General features: G+C 48.4%; 1 protein-coding gene across 6 annotated transcripts in view; it reads right to left on the reverse strand.

Moving 5' to 3' along the window:
• The window catches only part of USP48 (ubiquitin specific peptidase 48), a 57953-nt gene extending 47377 nt beyond the window's left edge, over positions 1–10576 (reverse strand). For 5 of the 6 annotated variants that reach the window (XM_040988050.1, XM_040988045.1, XM_040988047.1 and 2 more), the window contains exon 1: positions 10338–10575. In XM_040988050.1, the coding sequence (XP_040843984.1) occupies positions 10338–10471 (134 nt within the window). In that variant the 5' untranslated portion in view covers positions 10472–10575. Of the gene's footprint in view, positions 1–10337 lie in introns of all 6 variants that reach the window. The other variant, XM_040988048.1, reaches the window with a different exon arrangement.
• Positions 10577–22571: the final 11995 nt, after the last annotated feature.

Raw genomic sequence — 22571 nt, forward strand, 5'->3', positions numbered from 1 at the left:
TGGCGATGGGGTCAGAGGGAAAGACGCTTTGGGTCCAGTCAACAGGCCTTCGGGCCTCACCATGTTTGTGAGGAGAAAGGGCCTAAGAAACCATATTTTCAAATAAGTGGTTTCATTTAAATCTCTTTTTGAAGGGAAGCATAGTGATAACGAATGTAGAATGCCCTTGGGAATGTTAGCATCTGGAGTTTGAATACTAAGCATAAGATCTGAGACAAACTTGCAGCCAACATGACTGACAAGACCCAGGACAAAGGAGCCATCAGAATGTGGGCTTCTCGTCCCAAGTCATGGCCGGTTACCCAAGCAGGGACACTGGCTCTGCAGCTCTTCGTCTGAGGCTGGGAGGCAGTCTTCTTTTACTAAAAACATCTCTTTCATCTCTTAAATACCTGTGTAAGATTCAAGAAGCTACAAAACATGTCAGTGATAAGTATTTTCAGGCAAAACTTCAAAGCTCTCAGCATATTTTTAAATTCCCAAAACTAAGTCTTTTATTTATCGGGAAGGCAGGTATACAGAGAGGAGAGACAAATTTTCCGTCCACTGGTTAACTGGCCAAGTGACTAGAGCCAAGCCAATCTGAAGCCAGGAGCTTCCTCCAGGTCTCCCATTCGGGCTCAGCATGCCCAGGCTTTGGGCCATCCTCTACTGCTTCCCTGGCCACAAGCATGGAGTTGGATGGGAAGTGGGCAACCTGGACAGGAACCGGCATCTACGCTCCTTCCTGGCTCCTGCCATCGGATGGGATCAGTTCTGGCCATTTGGCCCCTTGGGGAGTGAAACAGAAGATCTTCCTCTCTCTCTCCTCCTCTCTGTATATCTGACTCTCCAATAAAATAAATAAATCTTTTCCAAAAAGTTCACTGACCGGTTCATTATAAGCTTCCCACTGTGGAAAGCTTTTGCTGCATAAAAACAACAGGAATCATGTTATGGCACATTGAGTAAAAATTCGCTGCTTGGGTTAACGTCCTTGCCTTGCATGTGCCAGGATCCCATATGGGCACTGGCTCATATCTCGGCTGCCCTGCTCCCCATCCAGCTCCCTGCTTGTAGCCTGGGAAAGCAGTCAAAGACGGCCCAATATGTTGCAAAATATCCAGAGTTTAAAAAAGAAAAGGAGGGGACAAGGAGGGGCTAGCACCGTGGTACATCAACCTAATCTTCCAACTATGGCACCAGCATCACATGTGGGCATCCCTTCTAGTCCTAGCTGTTCCAAGTTCAATCCAGCTTCCTGCTACCAGCCTGGGAAAGCAGCAGAGGAGGGTCCAGGTCCTTGGGCCCCTCCACTCAATGCGGAAACTCAGAAGAAGCTATTGGCACCCAGCTTCTGATCAGCCCAGTGCGGGCCAATGCAGCCATTTGGGCAGTGAAGCAGCAGAATGACCTCTGACTTTCCCTCTCTAGCTCTTTCAAGAAAAGATACTTTAATTATCTTTAAAAGAAGGGGTTAAAATAAATCTGTGTTGGCTTTCATTTGCATAAGGAAATCCTAAAAAGATCAATAAGAGGTAGTAATTATTTTTAAAATAGATCTTCCATATACTGAGTTACTCCCCAAATGAAAAGCCAAGATGAAAAGTCAGGACTCAAGAGTTTCCTCTGGGTCTCCCACATACTTGCGCCATCTTTCCGGGCCTTCCCAGGCACACCAGCAAGAGGATTGCATGGAAAGTACAGCAGCCAACTTTTGAACTGGTGCTCACTTAGCATGGCCCAGTAATTGTTTTAGAGCATGTGAATGGGATGATGTAATTAATGAATGGAGGGGTGAGAATTCTTAATGGGTACTTAAACTACACTGTTACTAATTGACACATAAAATGTACTTTTTTAACTGAAAAAGAAATAATCTAGACTGTAGCTTCTGGTCACTTCACATTGTTTTCCCCCTGGCAGTATTGTATCAAGGCCTCAGAAATTAGATACAATATGTAAGTGAAAATAGAAAAACAGCCACGAACAGGTCACCCAATATTTGTTGCAGGGAGAAGTTGGGAAAGCAATCGGAATAGTGAATTCTATCAAATGCAGACCAAATCTATAATTCTCAGAGAGCTTGCCAAAAGTATTGCAAATCCCTGAAGTGTTGTGTTGAATACTCAGGAAAAAAAAACTGAAGTTTAAACCAATGAGGCTGCTTCAAAAAGTTCATAAAAAAGAAATTAAAATGTTTATTTTGGTACAATGTGAAATTTACATATATTCTTCAGAGTACACATTTTCCATGAACTTTCTGAAGACCCCCTTCTACGAGATTTCAAAAATTTTTATACCCAAATGTTTACTTTTAATTCCATTTTCCAATATTTTTTTTAAAGTATACTTGCATATTTTAAAGTTTAAGAAACCAACTGGGCCAGGCAAGTGGCCTAGCAGCTAGGATCCTCACCCTGCACGCAGAGAGATACCACACGGGCACCAGTAGGTATCCCAGCTGCTCCACTTCTCATGGCCAGGGAAAGCCGTAGAGGATGGCCCAAGGAATAAAAAATCTTTTTTTAAAAAAAAGGAAAAAATATTACATTATATAATCCATTTTATTTAAAGATATTTCATTTTTTATTGTAAAGTCAGATATATAGAGATCTTTTATCCGATGATTCACTCCCCAAGTGGCTCCAACGGCCAGAGCTGCACCAATCTGCACCTATCCGGAACCAGGAGCCAGGAGCCTCTTCCGGTTCTCCCACACTGCTGCTGGGTCCCAAGGCTTTGGGCCATCCTTGTCTGCTTTCCCAGGCTACAAACAGGGAGCTGGAAGGGAAGCGGGGCTGCCGGGATTAGAACCTATGCCCATATGGGATCCTGACACATTCAAGGCGAGGACTTTAGCTGCTAGGCCACTGCGCCGGCCACCCCCACTCACGCCAAAAAATATTTTTTAAAAAATTGCATGAGGGCAAAGTGAAAAGGAAGATATCTGAAGTGCATTTATTCAACAATATATTCCAGAATAAAGAACTCCTAACAAAGAAATTAGACTTCAATACAGAAAGAGGTCAACTTCATGAGCCACTGGGGAATTGTGATTTAAAGCCACAAAGAGGGCAAAGGAAAGAAACAGACATTTTTCAAAAGAAGAGATTCAAATGGCTAAGACACATGAAAAGATGCTCAGGCTCCTTTGCTGTCAGGGAAATGCAAATGAAAACCACATTGAGATTCCAGCCAACTTCAGTGGGCCTACATTCAGAACTCGACAAAACCTGCTAGCATGGATGTGAGGCTCCCTCTACTGCTGGTTGGAGTGTAGGCTAGTACAACCACCAAGGAAATCAGTATGAAGAGTGCTTAAAGAATTGCAAACAAACTGCCATATGACCCAACTATCTCACTCCTAGGAAAATATCCAAAGGAAATGAGAACGGGATCTGTAATCCTATATTTACAACAGTACAATCTACAATAGCAACATGAAAACAATCCAAAGAGGAGTGGTTAAAGAAACACGGTACATCTACTCCATGGAACATTACTCAACCATTAAAAAGAATCATACCATTTGCAACTACATGGTCCCAACTAGACCAATATGTTCAGTGAAATAAGCCAATCTCAAAAGGACAAATACCATGTGATCTCTGATATAAGTCAGCCTTCATGCAAATTCTAAGACCAATAACCCTTTCCATACTATTTTTTGGTGCATCCCATGTGTTTTGATTTGCTTTAGTTTTCATTTCTTCCAAATAGTTTATTCTCTTCTCAAGCTCATCACTGGCTCATGAATCACATGGTGGCATCACTTTACCCAAGGGCCTTTGTATTTTCTTCACCCATGCAGTCAGTGGCCTGCTTTTTGATTCCATGGTGCTGTAAATTTTTTGTTTTAACTTTTACACCTGTTGTTGACCGTCTCATGGCTTCTCATTTAAGGAAGTTTATATTGATGGCGTAACAGAGACTATCATATTCAGGTATGAAGATTCAACGCAGTATGCATCCCTACTTCCAAAACAAAGATGGACTCCCAACGAACTCTTGGACATACCTAGACAATGGAATGGCTGGGATCACCAGAGCCTGTCTCAGGGAATTGCCCCCAAGGGTGGTGCCAGGGAGAGGCGTCAGCCTCCATGGGCACCAGTTCTTTGGACCAAGTCCAGTAGTGTGGCCCTTGCCCTGGGGGCCTTCTGGGTGCCTTTCCACACCCTAGCCAGGCTAGGGCCTTCGCCTCGTAATCCAATGCAGCCAAATAAACTTGGAAGCTGTTTCCAACGATTAAAAAAAAAAAACACCTGTACTAGCAATGTTAGGGCACACTTAATTAACAGACTGACTTATGGCTGCCAGGAGCCTCTTCTGGGTCTCCCATGCGGGTGCAGGGTCCCAAAGCTTTGGGCCGTCCTTGACTGCTTTCCCGGGCCACAAGCAGGGAGCTGGATGGTATGCAACGGCGCCCATATGGGATCCCAGGCGTGCAAGGCGAGGACCTTAACCACTGCGCCACCGCACCGGGCCCCAACTTAATCTATTTTTAAAACTGCATTGAAAAGTCATAATACGTCTACCACAGATGGACAAATTTACTAACTATACCAAGTGTTAATGAATATGTTTAGCAACTAAACTTACACACTGATCATAGGAAAATATAGTACAATTTTAGAAAAGTTATTATCCATCTAAGCTAAATACACTTATTCAGCAACACCTCGTCTGACAATATTTTCATAAGATTGTATTATCCAGTGATGTTGAAACTACCTTGATTTGTGTAAGTTCACTTGATGTTTCCACAAGAACTAAATTGCCTGGTGACATATTCCCTAGAATTTATATCTGTCATTTACTGATGCTTGACTGCTTCACTGCAAGCTTACTCTCAGTAGCCAAATACGGGTAACTCCAAATGATTACCACTTGTATAAAGGTCAAAGTATACCATCACAATAGAGCACTGAACAGCAGAGCCAACTGTGGCTTAGCAAATAAAGCACCCTATGGGCACTGGCTCCTGGCTCCTGGCTTCTGATCGGCATAGCATCGGCCGTTGCGCTCACTTGGGGAGTGAATCATCAGACGGAAGATCTTCCTCTCTGTCTCTCCTCCTCTCTGTATATCTGACTCAATAGTACAGTCAATAGAATTAACCAACAGAAGAGAACTGAGAAATAAACCCAATTTCATACAGAAATTTTTAATGCCTCCTTTCCTTCCTGCCTGCCTGCCTTCCTCCCTTAACATAAGAAACTAAATAGCTCCTAACTGCTGCCCCAAACACCTACCCCAGTAGAAGGACATCTAGAAGGCCAGGGAGCACAGGATCACAAGATGAGAATAACTGATTGGATATCGTTTGTATGAGGACACTTAGTGGGATATACAAAACAGAAGAATTCCAAGCAAGGGTGTGGAAACAATTGATGAGTCCAGTGGTTAGGCTCAATACCTCTTCCCTTATCCTATATGACCTTTGGTCTAGAAGTCTGCTGCCACCAATAAGGCTACTGACTGCCAGTCAGTAGTCCAAGTGTGTAATACTAGTCTCCGTGCACCAAGTACATACCAAGAACATACCCAAATGCTATTTCCACCATGTTAAGAATAGGAATGCTGGGCCCGGAGGCGTGGTCTAGTGGCTAAAGTCCCAGGATCCCATATGGGCACCAATTCTAATCCCGGCAGCTCCACTTCCCATCCAGCTCCCTGCTTATGGTCTGGGAATAGGAAGAATAGGAATGCTGAGGCAGGCATTGTGACATAACAGGTAAAGCCACCATCAGCAACATATGGATACCAGTTCAAGTCCTGGATGCTTCACTTCTGATCCAGCTACCCAATTATGGACTAGGAAATCTGCGAAGGATGGCTTAAGTCCTTGGCATCCTGCATCCACATTGGAGACTTGGAGCAAGCTCCTAGCTCCTAGATTCAACTCTGAGAGCTCCTAGATTCAGCTCAACTCTGGCCATTCTAGTTTTTTTGAGGCGTGAACCAAGGAATGAAAGATCTTTTTCTCCCTCCCTCTCTTTCCCCATTTCTCCTTTCTGTTAATCCACCTTTCAAACAAAAATAAATAAAATCTTCACACATACAAAAATATGAATGAGTTGGGCAGGTGACAAGGATAATTACTGTCAAGTGGTCGGGTTCATGTGTTTCCTAAGTGAAGTCAACCATCTATGTAGAAAGAAGGCTGTTTTCACACATCATTGTAACATAAGAAACCAAAAACTGACTGAAGGGGTTTCCTACGTAAATTACTACGTAGCTACTACTTCTATACAATAAAATACCACAGAGCTACCAGAAAGACAAATCTATGGATCCATGCTGAATGCCTAGATTTAACTGCTGTTGCTACAAAATAAAAACAAAGGCAACTGTGAGATGTGTCAATCTGCTTCACTCAGAAACCACTTTACAATCCACACACATCCCATAATATCAGATACTAAATTTATCTAAAATAAAGAAAAATCCATGGAAGACGTTATCAAGTAAAAGCAAACTATAAAAAATATCAAATGTGACCCTCTTGTTTTTATACAATATCAATCGTATTGTCTACCTGTCACATGATTTAAACACAGGGTATGCAGGCACTTTCATTTCAAAGGATTTTCATCCCAGTGTCACCCTGGAGTATTACCCCAAGCTCACAGGTGGTAACACAGAAATCTGAATAAATCAACTTATTTCAGTGATTACAAGGCACCCATTAGATACCCTGTTGCCCTTCACAGATACACAGAAAGAGCAAAGACCAGTTTCATTATACACACTATATGCACAGTAAGGGGGCTGTAACAGGCTGACTGTGGGCCCGGGATTAAGCAGTGTTTCCTACACATTCAGCTACCAGTTGAGGAGCAGGCCTTCCCTAAGAGTCAATGTGGGGCCCGGCGGCGTGGCCTAGCAACTAAAGTCCTCTCCTTGACCGCAGCAGGATCCCATATGGGCGCCGGTTCTAATTCTGGCAGCTCCACTTTCCATCCAGCTCCCTGCTTGTGGCCTGGGAAAGCAGTCGAGGACGGCCCAAAGCTTTGGGACCCTGCACCCATGTGGGAGACCCAGAGGAGGTTCCTGCTCCTGGCTTAGGATCAATAACATCGGCTGTTGCGCTCACTTGGGGAATGAAGCATCAGACAGAAGATCTTCCTCTCTGTTTCTCCTCTCTGTATATCTGACTTTCCAATAAATAAATAAATCTTTGGGCCCGGCGCAGTGGTTAAGGTCCTCGCCTTGCACGCCCAGGATCCCATATGGGCGCCGGTTCTAATCCCGGCAGCTCCGCTTCCCTTCCAGCTCCCTGCCTGTGGCACGGGAAGGCAGTGGAGGACGGCCCAAAGCTTTGGGACCCTGCACCCGCGTGGGAGACCCAGGAGAGGCTCCTGGCTTCGGATCGGCATAGTATCGCCGTTGCGTTCACTTGGGGAGTGAATCATCGGATGGAAGATCTTCCTCTCTGTATATCCGCCTTTCCAATAAAAATAATAATAAATCTTAAAATAAATAAATAAATCTTTAAAAAAAAAAAAGAGTTAATGTGCCTGAGGGCGGGAGTCCCTCACAATGCACAGCCCAGGGCAGTAGCTTCAAGTACCAAACACCAATGAACACACATTAAACTGCTAACTTTTAGATTACACTTGTGCAAGCAGGAAAAGCACAGGATGCAGTAAAAGGGGTTCACTGTGCCAGCCTGTTTAAAATGTACCATAAGATTTTTTTAGGACCTGGTGCAGTAGCCTAGTGCTATAAAGTCCTCGCCTTGCACGTGCAAAGATCCCATATGGCCACCTGTTCTAATCCCAGTGGCCCCACTTCCAATCCAGTTCCCTGCTTGTGGCCTGGGAAAGCAGTCGAGGACGGCCCAATGCCTTGGGACCCTGAACCCACATGGGAGACCAGGAAGAGGCTCCTGGGGAGTGAATCAGTGGACTGAAGATTTTCCTGTCTTTCCTCTGTATATCTGACTTTCAACAACAAAAACAGAATCTTATAAAAGATTTGCTTTTAAACTCAAAAATAAAAACAATTCCTCACAGGTTGGTCTGAGCATAAGGGGAACATGGCAAAAAGCTCTAAAAAAAGTTAAACCATGCTAATGCAGTAGCTCAATGGCTAACCCTCCACTTGTAAGCACCAGCATCCAATATGGGCATCAGTTCAGGTCCCAGCTGCTCTACTTCCCATCCAGCTGTTTGCTTATGGCCTGGGAAACCATTAGAAAATGGCCCAAAGGCTTGCGACCTTGCAACTGCATGGCTCCTGGCTTCTGGCTACACAGTGCCCTGATTCCAGCCAATGGAGCCACTTGGGGAGTGACCCAACAGAATATCTTTCTCTGTAAATCTGATCTGCCTTTCCAATTAAAATAAATACACCTTTAAAAGGGAGTGGGGGCTTTCTCTGGTATTTGAAACTGCTCAACTGCTCAAACTTTCAGTGATGTGTGGCTTGTAACCATACCATAGTTGGACCATAGTTGGAGCTCTAAAGGGCATTATCAAGCAAAAAGACAGCTAACAGAGCTGGAGACACACCTTTACCAGTCAAAGAATAGGAAACATAAATCCTGAGTAGGCAACTCTTGACAGCTCAAAAATAAAAGAACCCAACTGAAACAGGAGCAAAGGATTTGAACAGGCACTTCTCCAAGGAAGATACCTGGATGCAGGCTGCTCAACCTTCTTGGTCCTCATGGAGAAGGCAAAGCAAAATCATAAAAGGCAAGACCACAAATGCAAGCATGTGGTTTCTCCTAGAATTCTCCTACACTGTATGTATAGCAGGGCAGCCTCTTTAGAAAACAAATTTGACACACCCTCAAGTTGAACAAGGCTCACCCTGTGACCCAGCTGTTCAGCTCTCACACACAAACTCTCCCATTCAATTGCTGATAACAGCACTGTTTATAAAAGCCAAGAGGTCCAAATGGCCCTCAACCACAGAATGGATACATATTGTAACAAGGCAGATACAATGAAAATGGGCCAACACTCACAAGAAAAGACACTCCACTCTTTAGGAAAAGGCTCACAGAAACTACTACAGGACACCCACCGTGATGAAACACCAGGCCCTGAGCCAGGGAGAGGGCGCAGGGACAGCTGCACTGGTGTTGTGTACTGCTTGGGAGGAGTAGTATACGGGCTCATGAGCCAGCCATCCCACAGGAGAAGTGGCCAGGGGCGCTCAACAGAAATTCACGGAGCAAACTTAACAGCAGTACCATGCCCAGCAGCCAAAAGAAGCAAGACATCCATCAAAGATGCGTGGGTGAGCCAAGTGTTTCTATCCATTCATAGGAATATGACTCAGCCATACGTTATGAAGCAATAGTACTCGCTCCAACATAGATGAGCCTTCAAAACACCACAGTGCCCGATTCCGCTCAAACGAATGCCCAGACAAATCAACAGGTGCGTACAGATGGGGTGGGGGTACGGGGTGAGCTATGAGGACATGGGGGAGTACTCTTCTAATCTAATGGGTACAAGATCTTTTAACGGGGCCCCAAACTGCAGTGATAGCTAAACTGATGATACGGGGCAAAACACTAGCTTGTGCACATTTAAATAAGCACTTATGGTATGTCAATTATAACCCAATCAAGCTGCTCAAATTCGATTACACACCCACTTCCATCAGCACACGAACTTGTGGTTGGAGTCAAGATGTGCCCTTTGGGTGAGCCAGACGGCCAGAGTTTGGAAAGACCCATTTGCAAGACTTAGCTGCAAACCTTCTACCTGGGGGCTGGGGTTGGGGAGCTGAACGATCCTCCAGAGCCTGCCCGGCGTGGCCAAGTTCATTCAGCAATACTTGGGAACCAAAACTAGCTTTCCTGCAGAAGGGGACAAGGCATAGTCGCCGCGTTTGAGGGCTGAGCAGGAGGGGAGGGTGGCAGCCCACACGGCGCACACCTGACGCTCGGTTCAGCGGCGTCAGGTAGAATGGCCGGAAGGAGAAGGCTGGGGCAGAACCGGGGCTCCAAAGTGGGAGCAGGTTCTCTGGAGCTGGCAGGCACAGGTGACGCAGACGGCCACGGATTTCCTAAACCTGCTCTCTCCAAGCCCAAGAGCATCGATAGGGGACTTCGGCGTCAGCACTCAGAGGAGATATGCTGTGCTGAAAGTTCACGTCCAACAAGTTCCTTCTGAGAAAAAGGCCGGGCACTACAGCGAGCAGCTCTGGGCTCCCACATTCACCCATCTGCACCGCCATCTTCCGGACGAGCATCCGGAGCCTTCCCCACAGCAGCTCTGGGCAGCAGCATCCCCTCCGCGAGCAGCCCGGGGAGGCGGCAGACACCTCGCTGCTCCCCAGGCACGCACCGGGTCCGCCATCCTACCCCACCCCGTCCCGGCGGCCCTCACCTGCACACGCCGCGGATGCAGGGCTCCAGCCAGATGCGGTAGGCGGTCTCGATGTGCTCCTGCGACACCTCCTCGGGCCGCACCGTCTCCGCCCAGCGCCAAGCGGCCTTCTCCAGCTGCAGCCGCGGGGCCATGGCCTTGCCCTTACGAGCGCCTCCCCTGCCCGGCCGGCTCCGACACCTGCCCGGGGAAGAGAGGACCGGGCGATCCCTCAGCCAGCTGGCCAGTCAATCACCTGTGCGCGCCACTGCCGCCGCGCCCGCCCGCGCCCAGCCCGCACGACCGGCCGCAAAGCGCCGCCACCACCCGACACCCCCCGCGCCCGCGGACGTTGGAAGTGGCGCCCTTCCGCGGAAGGCGCATGCGCGCTCCCGGCAGGCCCTGCGCGGCCCGCGCCTCCGGCCGGACTGGCGGAGGAAGGGGAAGCGGCCGTCCGCAGCGTTCCTGCCACGTCCTCACCGTCGCTGCTGAAGCAGTGGAGTCTCGGCCAGCGTGGTGCGGAGCGCCATGCTTACTACTGCTCCAACAGAAGACTACTCTCTCCTCCGGCACGTCCCCCACCCTCTTAAATGGAATATTCTCGCGAGAGGCTAGCCGAGGCACACAGTGGGTCCGCCCAGGTTGGGGGGTGGGATCTGTTGAGAGTAAACACCGAACCACCCAAGAAAGCAGGGTCGCCTGTCTGGAGGCTGATTTAACTTGACTCTGGGCCGTAGTCCTTTCCCGAGCCCTCGTGACGTCAAGGGGCGTGCTGGCCTGCTCCTGAACTAGAACGGGACTACAAGTCCCAGCAGGCGTTGGTCCGACCACTCACTGCAAGGCATGCTGGGAGTCGTAGTCCTCAAGGTGGGCCGACTTGGACTATGTAGGGGCACTGACTGGTGGGATTTCTTACTCAAGATTGCCGCCCCACACTGCTGAATCTTATCTCCATGTGATTTCCTGATTGTTTGAGGTAGCTCCTTGATTTGAAAGTATTTGCTTAACACGCCCTCCTGCCCCAGGACCTAAGGTTGTAGCCATTTCAAAATGTTGCAAAATGAAGGGTATCTCTGGAGAGGCAATAGTTGGGGACATTTACATTCGAATGAGAACCCTGCTGGAATTCCAGTCCAAGTGTGTTTGACCTTGAACTGTATTCTTTAGAGTTTGGCTGAAGTCTTAAGGGAAGCTGAGTCCCTGAAGAGAAATTCTGGTGGAAGAGCCATAATTCTAAGACAAGACAGGTAGCAGAGGCAACTTGAAGGACAGGCCAGGGCACTCAAAGCTCACAAGAAGGTTCCTGGTGGGATGCAGACTTTGCTTTTTGGGTAACTATCTCAATGTGGTTGAGGTCACAGGCAGAGAACTCACTAAAAGAGGGGACAAGACACTGATTATGTTAACTAGCAAGGTGCAGAAAGAGGAGTTTTGGTCGGTTGAATGAGGGGAGCATTGTAGAAACAGCCCTTGAAATCAGACCAGCTCGTTCACATCAAAAGTCTTGTCCTGGGGCTGGAGCTCTGCCTCTACCCGCAGCATTCCATATCAGCACTGGTTCTAGTCCTGGCTGCTCCACTTCCCATCCAGCTCCTTCCTGAAGGCCTAGGAAAGCAGCCAGGGATGGGTCAAGGCTTTGAAGTGTTACACCCACATGGAAAATCCCGAAACTCCTGACTCCTGACTCTGGGCATGGGAGCCATTTGGGGGAGTGAACCAGCAAATGGAAGATCTCTCGCTTTTTCTCTCCCTCTCTCTCTTTTAACTCTGATTTTCAGTTTAAAACGAAAACAAAAGTAGCTTTGAGGTTCTAGTTTCATTCAACACTTCATTCCAGGAGCTGGGAATTTGGCACTGCAGGTCGCTATTGGAGTGCCTGGGTTTGGATCCTGGATCCCCTGCCCACTCCAGCTTCCTGCTTGGTATGCATCCCTGGGAGGCAACTGGAAAAAGCTCAGGTACTTGTGTCCTGTCCTGGGAAGCAGCGATGGAGGCTGGCGGTGAAGCGCTCTGCCACCTGAGAGTGACCAGGGTTAGATAGGTTAAAGGATGTTGCAGAGCAGCAGTGGGCTGGAAAGGGAAGGTTGGTGCAGGTGACTGTGGCAGAGGACCTTGTCTGGGGACAAGAGGAGAATTTCAGAATTGAGACAAAGTAGCTGTAAGCAAGGTAGTAAGTTTAATGAGGGGAAACACAGCTGACAAGGCAGGTGCGCCTCTCAGTAAGGAGCTGAGCCCAGAGATGTATCCATACAGCTTCTCCTTCCCCTTCCATTTCTAGGATTTTGCTGGGCAGAGGTTCTCAGGGTGTGTGGAATTCAAGAAATCTCAGCATTTTAAGTATCAGTGTTACCCCGACCTAACAGTAAACCAGCACATCCTCCTCCCTCCCCACCCCCACTACCACCTCAGGGCAGGAGGTTTCCCAAAACCTGCCCCCTGGGAGGGCTGGGTCCTGAGGATCAGGAAGTGCTGGGACAGGATTAAGACTTTGGATGCACAAAGGCAGATTCCTGTGTTCAGCTGCACACAAGTCTCGGGTTTGTTTTTCTCTGTTGTGCCAGATTTTAAGATCCGCAGAGATCAGGAGTCTGAAGTTGACTCAAGAGCACAAGGATGGTTTAATCAAGCTCAGCCTGTCTGAGCTTGGGTTCTTGGTTGAGAGCAGGAAGCCAGCAGACCAACATCCCTTACCAGAGTGTACACGTTCATAGGGATTTTACAGGGGCAGCTTGGAAAAGGGCAATTCACAATAGTCTGCAAGGTGAGGGGAAATACCACACATTCCCTACCTATCTTGGCTGCACAGCCCATGCCCCCAGCAACTAAGGGAAGCACCCACTTAATTACTTGGAGCCACCTGTGAGATAACCAGACTTAGGTGGGCCTTGATTCATGAGAATTGGGACCCATCAGTGCTAAAGGTCACATAGGCCATTTGGCCTGCAAGCTTACACAGTTTCTTAGTAGCAATGAGCTATGGGCAAATGTTGGGATTTTGATACTGAGGTTCTTCATCTCCTCTGTGTCCACCTGCTCTCACACTGGTAGGCTACCTGCCTGGTGAGGAAGCCAGCCAGGAGCTGACTACTGCTGCCATGTAGGTTACAATCTAGGAGATCTGTGTCTGAGGCCAACTGCCTTTGGCTGGAGCCTTCTTATCACTGGGGACTTGTTGCCAGGGACCTAGATGCCCTCCAAAATCTCTGAGACCCACATGGGAGAGCTCCCAGCTGCTGGCTTCGGCCTGGCCCAACCTCAGTTGTTGCATTTAGGGAGGGAGCCAGCAAAGGGAGTTGTGTCTCTGCCTTTTAAATAAAATAGCCTTTTAAAAAAATTATTTGTAGAGAGAGGGGGAAGGGTACAGAGAGAGATCTACCATCCACTGGTTCAGATTGATTCTGCAAATGGCTGTTACAGCCAGGGCTCCATCAGACTGGAGCCAGGAGCAAGTACTCCCTTGAGCTAAGAGGAATCAGCTTGTCCTTTTCCAGTGGATTCAAGCTGATTCTTCAAAGCAGAAGGTCAGACTTAGCAGAAGGTCAGATACCACTTAGTAAAGAGACTCCATTTTGACTCTGTTGTATCCAGGTTTTCAGATCCCCAGAAATCATCAGGAGTCTGAAGTCCATGCAAACGCGTAAGGGCAGTTTATTCAGACTAGTCTGGGCTCCCAGCCGCCTCCAGTCCAGCAGGACTGGGGGAGAGCAGCACCAGCCCCGAGGTTGGACAGCACAATTCAGGTCAGTTCCACACAGTTACGTAGTCATGATTGGTCAGTTTATGTTAACTTTTAAAAAGAGCAAGTTGGCAGGCTTCTATTGGTGGATTTGAAGCAAGCAGCTTTCAGTAGTACGAACTGGTGGACTGGGGGATAGTGAACAAGTCTTATCTAAAAAGCACACCGGGGGCCTCCTTCCTGAGGAGTGCTCTGCCTACATGACCTGCCAGGTGTCACGGAGGCTGTCACGGAGTTCACACAGTCCTCCCAGCCAAGCAAGCAAGGCAGACACCACAAAAGCAGAAAACACTGCGGTTCCTCAACTTTCAACCTGATCTGTTAGGACCTACCTGATATAAGTTAGTCTAGAATAGCACACCTCCCTATGATTTTTACATAGCCTTCTTTTAAAAATATTTGTTACAAGGAAACAGATGGAGAGATCTGTTGGTTCACTCCCAGAATGGCCACAACAGCAAAGGATGTTCCGGGCCAAAGCCAGGAGCCAGGAGTTTGAGCCAGGTCACCCATGTGGGTGCAGGAACCCAAAGATTTGGGCCATCTTCCACTGCTTTCCCAGGTGCATTAGCAGAGAGCTGGATCAAAACAAGAACAGCTGGGACGTGAATTGGAGCCCAGATGGGATGCTGGCCTCACAACCCCTGCCCCGCTTTCTAATTTCCTATCACTCACATGGAGATCAGTAACCTCCACATTGTGAAACCTCATGGTGAGACGCACTGCTTTCAGAGACCTCTCCTAAAGAGATGTGACCCAGTTATTCACCCCATCCTCTAGGAGATGTTAGATACAAAATCACGCTGAAACAGCGGGACTACCGAGACGAAAATGGTGGTAAAGCCAATTTTATTGAAATCTACTCCCCAGCGAGGTTCATCGGTCTGCAAGGGAGCTAAGGTGCGTGGGCTGCTGCAGTCACACCTGCACTGAGCCACGCATTCCTTAAGTAGTGGTGATGATAGGGCTTGATGTAAAGATGTATGCTGTTTTCTGATTGGTCAGCTCCACTTAAATGAGTCTGGGGCGGCTATTCTCTGAGGGAAATTTTGGCACCACCTAGGGGCTCTCCTCCTGTCCCCAGGTCCTCCTAGCTAACAGGAGATACTGTCTCCTGACCCACAGCGATCCGCTTGGGTTTTCCCATTACTCGGTGGCCAGGCCTTGTCTATGTCCTTTGCCACTCTGCTTTCTCACCCTCAGCCAGCTGACCTGAGTGACTTCCAGGTCAGACCTTTGAACCCCTCCTCTGTCTTCACTTTCTGGGTATGTCATCATCATCTCTCCTTGCGCGGCTTTAAATACCAGCTACATGTGGATAGCTTCAAGATTTCTATCTCCAGACCTGACAGGGCTTTGAAAATGCCAGCCTCGCATAGCCTTCTGCCTACTTGGCATCTCCAGAGCACACATGCTTTCCCAGTCCAAAACATAGACTCATCCTACTTCCAGTGCTGCCTCCCCCTCCCCAGGATCCTACCATCTTTCCCACAGTGGTGGATCTCTGTCATTCCACAAAACCTGCTGAGTCGGTCCTCGAAACAGTATATAGAGAAGCTGCTGTGCCATTGCCGGTGCCCTGCTCTCTCCCCCGCCCACTGCAAGTGTCCTTCCTAGGCTCCTTTAAAAAAAAAAAAGCTGGGTCCAGCATGGTAGCCTAGTGGCTAAAGTCCTTGCCTTGCACACACTGGGATCCCATATGGTCACTGGTTCCACTTCCAATCCAGCTCCTGCTTGAGGCTTGGGAAAGCAGTCCAAGATGGTCCAAAGCCTTGGAATCCTATACCCACATGGGAGACCCAGAGAAAGCTCCTGGGTCTGGGCTCGTGGCTTCAGATTGGCTCAGCTCCAGCCATTGCAGCTACTTGGGGAGTGAATCAGCAGATGGAAGATCTTTCTCTGTGTTTCTCCTCCCCTCTTATAATCTGACTTTCTCTGTAATCTGACTTTCCAATAAAAATAAATATTTTTTAAAAAGTTTTAGTTACTTGAAAGGCAGACTGAGAGAAAAGAGAGGGAGGGAGAGACAGAGACATCTATTGGTTCACCAACCCTCACCCCAAACATCCACAGTGAGTGAACCAGTGCAGGCCCCGGTCTCCCAAGGGTTAACTCCACAGCTCAGCTGTTTCTCAAAGGTGTAACAGGAAGGGCAATCATGGCCTGATACATTTAGCCCATGGCTTGACTGCAATTTCCCTCCTTCTTGTTTCCCCTTTTTGCACGTCCTTGGGGGAGCTTAGGTGTTGCTTAAGCATTGGGAAGATCCTGGGAGGGGCCAAGCAGACTATATAAGAGAGTTCGACTTTGAATAAAGGCCTCACTTCACAAGAATGAGCCTCAAAGTGTTGTGTGTCTTGTCTGTCTTGTCTGTGTCATAACCCTAGTCCCTCCCACTCGACTCTGGGCTGGAAGTATGTGGTGACGCGGGTGTTGCCAACAAACCAGGAGCTGGCCCAGGTCATCTGCTACCTCCACAGGTACATTAGCAGGGAGCTGGATATGCCACATGCAAAGACCCTAAGGCCGGAAGCTGGGATTGAACTGACACTCCTACATGAGATGATGGTGTTGCAGGTGGCAGCTTAACCCACAGTATCGCAGCAACAACCCCTGCCTCCTCCTGGTGTGTTCTTGGCATACAACCCATGTGTGCCACTCAGAACCGCCAAAGATGTTGCAACTCGTTCAGGAAAAAGTGACAAAGGCCTTCCCTAATCCGCCTTACAGCTCAGGCCTAATTTCCTGCGATTTTCCTTTCTTCCAGTTTGGCTCTGACAATGAAGAACCTAGGCGTTTTCTGCCTTTTGTGATTCTGCCTTAATGGCTTGGCTGGGGGCTGTGTGAACCTCAGGCCTGATAGTCTACGTGACACCCGGCAGGACACCTGGCAGGTCATGTAGGCAGACCACTCCTCAGGAAGGAGGTACCTGGTGTTTGATAAGATTCACACCCCAATAGCTTATCAATTTGTACTTTTTGAAATTGCTTGTTTCAAACCCACCAATAGAGGCCTGCTAAGTCATGACTGTATAATTAATAGCCTGAAATGTATAAGAACTGGGGGGCTTGAGCTCTCGGGGCTTCCCTTGGCTCTTCTGGCTCATGCTTCTTTTGTCCTCCTTGTGGATCCTTGCAGCCTCGGCTGCGGCTGGCCCTCCCCCGCCCAGCCATGCTGGGCTGGGGGAGGTCGCTGGGTTACCTAGGCTAACCTGAATAAACCACCTTTTTGCCTCAGCACCGACTTCAGACTTGATGATTATCTGGGGGTTTCAAAAAACCGGCACAACAACAACAGCACCTGCTTCCCTTTTGCATTAACTACAGAAGCAGCCTCCTGCCCCAGGGTCTTGGCATTTGCCATTTCCTTTACCTGGGATGTTCGCTGTCCTGCAGCAATGAGACTTGGTGCCTGGAGCCTATAATAGCACGTGGACTACTGACTGGTAGTAATAGTGGCCGCTTATTAATGCCATCAGACTTTTACAGACTGAAGGTCACATAGGATAAGGGAGGAGCTTATTTATGGAACCATCAGTTGTTTCCACACCCTTGTTTGGAACCCTTTTGTTTTGTATATCCCACCAAGTGCTCTCATTAGAATGCTATCCATTCAGTTGTTCTCATACAAATGATATCCCATAAGTTATACAAATGGTATCCAATCAGTTGTTTTCATACAAATGTTACCCTATCAATTGTAATCCTATGTTCCTTGTCCTTCAAGATTCACAATGTCCTTCTACACTGGGCCACTTCCTTTACAAGGCTGTTTGGCATGCACCTTCATATATAAGAGACAGGACCAGGAAGAGGACCCTGGGGAAAAAAGATCCAAAAAGAAAAACATTTTTACATAAGGAAAACCAGAAGACTTGAGACAGGGAAGAGAGCCCAGTATTGATGCACAATCTAATTAAGTTTCCACACATGATGCTGACATCCCATATGGACACTGATTAAGAAAAAGTCCCGGGCCCAGCGCAATAGGGTAGCAGCTAAAGTCCTTCCCTTGAATGCGCCAAGTTCCCGTATGGGCACTGTTTCTAATCCCGGCTGCTCCACTTCCCATCCAGCTCTCTGCTTGTGGCCTGGGAAAGCAGTCGAGGATGGCCCAGAACTTTGGGACCCTGCATCCACGTGGGAGGCCTGGAAGAGGCTCCTGGCTTTAGATTGGCTCAACTCTAGTTGTTGCACTCACTTGGGGAGTGAACTTTCGGAAGGAAAATCTTCCTCTCTGTCTCTCTCCTTTCCAATAAAAATAAATCTTTAAAAAATAAAAAGTTCCAGCTGCTCCACTTCTGTTCCAGCTCCCAGCTAGTGTGCCTGGGGAAGCAGTGGAAAATGCCTCAAGAACTTGGACCCCTGCACCCAAGTGGGATACCTGGAAGAAGCTCCAGGATCTTGGCTTCAGCTTGGCCGAGCCCTGGTTATTGTGGCCATTTGGGGAGTGAACCAACAGATGGAAGAGCTCTGTCTTTTCCTCTTTCTAATTCTGCATTTCAAATAAACAAGTAAATCATAAATAAACACAAACCTTTGCGAGGAAACCTTAAGGCAGTGATGAGGGTTTGGTGTGGGGGTTAACACGCCATTTGCGGTGACCACCTCCCATTTTGCAACGCCTGGGCTCGAGATGTGCTTCAGCTCCCCACTTCAGCTTCCTGCTCACACATCTCTTGGGGCCAGTATGCAATGGGTCAACTAGTAAGGAGTCCCAACACCGATAGCAGAGACCTGGATTGGACTGGTGCCGTAACATAGTGAGTAAAGCCATTGCTTGAAGTGCTAGCATCTCAGTTTGAGTTCCAGCTGCTCCACTTCCAATCCAGTTCCCTGCTAACACACCTGGGAAAGTAGCAGAGGATGGCACAAACGCTTAAGCCCCTGCACCTACGTGGGAGATCCGGAAGAGGCTCTTGGCTGCCGGCTTCGGTCTGACTACACTGAGGTAGATGAGGAGAGCCAATAGGCTCTAGAAAGAATTTCGCACCTCTGACGTCACAAAGCTGACAACCTCTCAGAACAATCATGACCACTCAAGTAACACCCTCTCTCCTCTCTCCTATCCAGGGCCTCAAAGGACCAGCTCATCCCTGGGCACTAATGTAGTGTGGAGCAACACACTTTCTGCCCATCCCACCCCCATCATGGACACAGGAGAGAAAACTCACCCACTACCCCCAACCTAATCAGAGTTGGAGGCCCACAGGCGTCTATACCCTCTCACCTTTGTAATCTTAACATAATTTTTAAAAGCATAGAAGTGAATTCCACAGATGAATCTCCTTTTACACACACCGTGGGAACTGGTGTGCATGGGGAGACATTTATCGGCAAAGATGGAGGAGAGACCACGCTCAGTAATGAGTCCTGTCACAGTGACTGCACCGGCTTTTATGGGACGGACTGGAGGCAGCCTTTCACAAATTACTTACAGAATTCAATTCCATGAGAAATTACTCAATACAGTAACATCTGATTCACTTCTGTTACTGTTCCAGACATACACACTCTCGCACGCACACACACACAGCCCCTTAAAGTGGGGTAAAGGGACAGCATGCCTCAGTCACTACACAAGTGGCTGCGAGTGACTGTTCTCTGCAGGCAAGCTACTGCTGCTCCCCAGCCCCTGCCTGGATGGTCCCTGGATGGTCCTTGGATGGTCCCGGTGGCTCAGATCTGCTGTAATCCTCCTGCTATTGACAGATCCTCCAACACTGAGCAAGCGATGGCATGAACACTCGCTGTGGGACATGTGACACCATGATCAGAGGGTTTATTATAGGAGCTCAACTTTCTGTGTGTCTTTGTGTCCCGAGGATGACTAATAAAATGCCTCAAGCTGAGCGGCTCAGCCATGCGGAGCTGCTTTCCGAGTTGAGGGAGCTGGAAGTGCAATGCTGTGTGTGGCCCTTTAGCCTCTAGAGGAGAACTCTGCCTTGTCCTTTCCTGTCACTGCTGGTCGCTGGTGGTCCTTGACTGGCAGTAGCAGAACTCCCATCTGCCTCCCCATCCCCACATCGGCTCTGCCCTGTAAGTTTAAGCCTCATCTCATAAAAGCACAAATCATTGGGTTTAGGGCTTATCCTAAAAAGTATGTCTAATCTCAACTAATTATACTGAGAAAGACCCTATTTGCAGATGAGCCTCGCTCTGAGTGTCCACGTGACTGCGTGGGTAATGGCTGTAATTACCTGTGCTGCTTGCTCTGCAGGCCCCTGCTATGACTAGGTCAAGGCAACTCAGCACGCCTTTCAACATTGGCCCTAGTTACAATAACTGCTCCTAACGGCTCTGACCACCCCCATCCTTTGTAGGTTTTACTGTTACGAATTTTCATCATTTACCCAAGATGCCAGATGCCAGTGAGCCACACAGGAGATTTTTATTCAGCATGGAAGGGGGCAAAGGAGGAAAGGGGGCCGAGAAGAGAAAAGGGACTCCTGCTGAGGGGACTCCAAGGAACCCAGTGGAGGAAAAAGGGGGGCACAAGAACACACTGGGGGAGAGAGGGGTAGGGAGCAGAGAAATGAGAGCATAGGGGCAGATATTGGGAGCACAGAGCCCAGGGATTACTAGGAGTGGTGGAAGGCAGGTGGGAGGAGGGATACAGGGCCTCAAGGGATTGGTGGATACGGCTGTAAGGTACAGAATTGGGCATGTGTGAAACCAAAACTGAAAGCTGGGAGAACTGAAACCTAAGGGAGACCAAAACCAAAACTTGCGGGAATGGAAACCTAAAGAAGCAACTTTTTTAAAAGAATTTTTAAAAGATCTTTTTATTTTTATTGCAAGGTCAGATATACAGAGAGGAGGAGAGACAGAAAACATCTTCCATCCGATGGTTCACTTCCCAAGTGACCACAATGGCTAGAGCTGAGCCAATACGAAGCCAGGAGCCAGGAACTTCCTCCAGGTCTCCTACATGGGTGCAGAGTCCCAAGGCATTGGGCCGTCCTCCATTGCTTTCCCAGGCCACAAGCAGGGAGCTGGATGGGAAGTGCAGCAACCGGGATTAGAACTGGCACCCATATGGGATCCTGACGCGTTCAAGGTGAGGACCTTAACCATTATGCTATCACTCTGGGAAAAAGAGAGATCTTGCATCTGCTGGCTCACTTCTGAAATGCCTGAAATAGTCTAATTGGGCCAGACTAAAGCCAAGATCCTGGAACTGTTTTCCTACATGGGTGGCAGGGATAAGCACTTGGGCCATTGTCTGCTGCCTCCCAGGTACACTAGCAAGAGACAGAAAGAAAGCAGAGGAGCTAAGACTTGAGCTGGCACTCTGATATAGGATACAGGCTTCCTGAGCAGACACTGAACCTGCTGCACCCCACCCCATCCCCACGCATATCTGATAAGCCTCAGTGTGTCCAGTCACTGGGGCCATTCCAAGAGTTCCTAAAGGCCTGTGGCACAGAATCTTGCCAACAAGCAAGAGTCAGTTTCTCCCATTGTGTCCTTGGAATGCTTCTGGGTAGCCCCCCAGCTTGCAGTGCTCAGCACATACAAGCACTAGGCAGCTCCTCCCCAATTCTGCGCTCATAGCCAGCAGATCTGCAGATAACATTGTCAGTCTCCTCCACCTGTGGATTCACCTGTGCCCACTCCGGAAGGGGTAATCCTTCCTGATGGAGCTACAGATCTAGCCTTAGGCTGAGGCCCACAGGGTCCCAGTCTGGGCTTCTGTAACTGTTACTGATCTGTCTGTAAGTTACTCACACATTCAGGATCCTTGATGTATCTTTCTTTCATTGCTTCCTCCAAGGCTGAGCGGGGGAACCCAGAACTTAGTCTAGGGTTCCCATGTGGGTGGCCTGAACCGAAGTATGTGGCCATTATTTGCCAACTCCCAGGTGTGTTAGGAAGTTGATACTGTGACATGGGAGGCCAGCATCCTAAGTAGCAACTTAGCTGCTCTTATAAATGCCCAAGCTACTTTGTGCACTATTTTCAATGGATAGATCAAAAATCTGAAAAATCACACGTTGCACTTCTCCTTTGGATTTTTTTTATTCATTTGGTTGATTTATTTGAAAGGTAGAGGACTCGGGCCCGGCGTGGTGGCGCAAGTGGTTAAAGGTCCTCGCCTTGCACGCCCGGGATCCCATATGGGCGCCGGTTCTAATCCCGGCAGCCCCGCTTCCCTTCCAGCTCCCTGCCTGTGGCCTGGGAAAGCAGTCGAGGACGGCCCAAAGCTTTGGGACCCTGCACCCACATGGGAGACCCGGAAGAGGCTCCTGGCTTCGGATCGGCATAGCATTGGCCATTGCGCTCACTTAGGGAGTGACTCATGGGACGGAAGATCTTCCTCTCTGTCTCTCCTCTCTGTATATCCGCCTTTCCAATAAAAAAAAAAAAATAATAATAATTAAAAAAAGAAAGGTAGAGGACTTGGCACAATGACTCAATGGGTAAATCCTCAACTTGCAAGTGCCAAGATCCCATATGGGTGCTGGTTTGTGTCCTGGCTGCTCTGCTTCCCATTCAGTTCCCTGCTTGTGGCCTGG

This window comes from Ochotona curzoniae, unplaced genomic scaffold (assembly GCF_017591425.1).
Source record: "Ochotona curzoniae isolate NIBS_2020 unplaced genomic scaffold, NIBS_Ocur_1.0 contig_4792, whole genome shotgun sequence".
NCBI lineage: Eukaryota > Metazoa > Chordata > Mammalia > Lagomorpha > Ochotonidae > Ochotona > Ochotona curzoniae.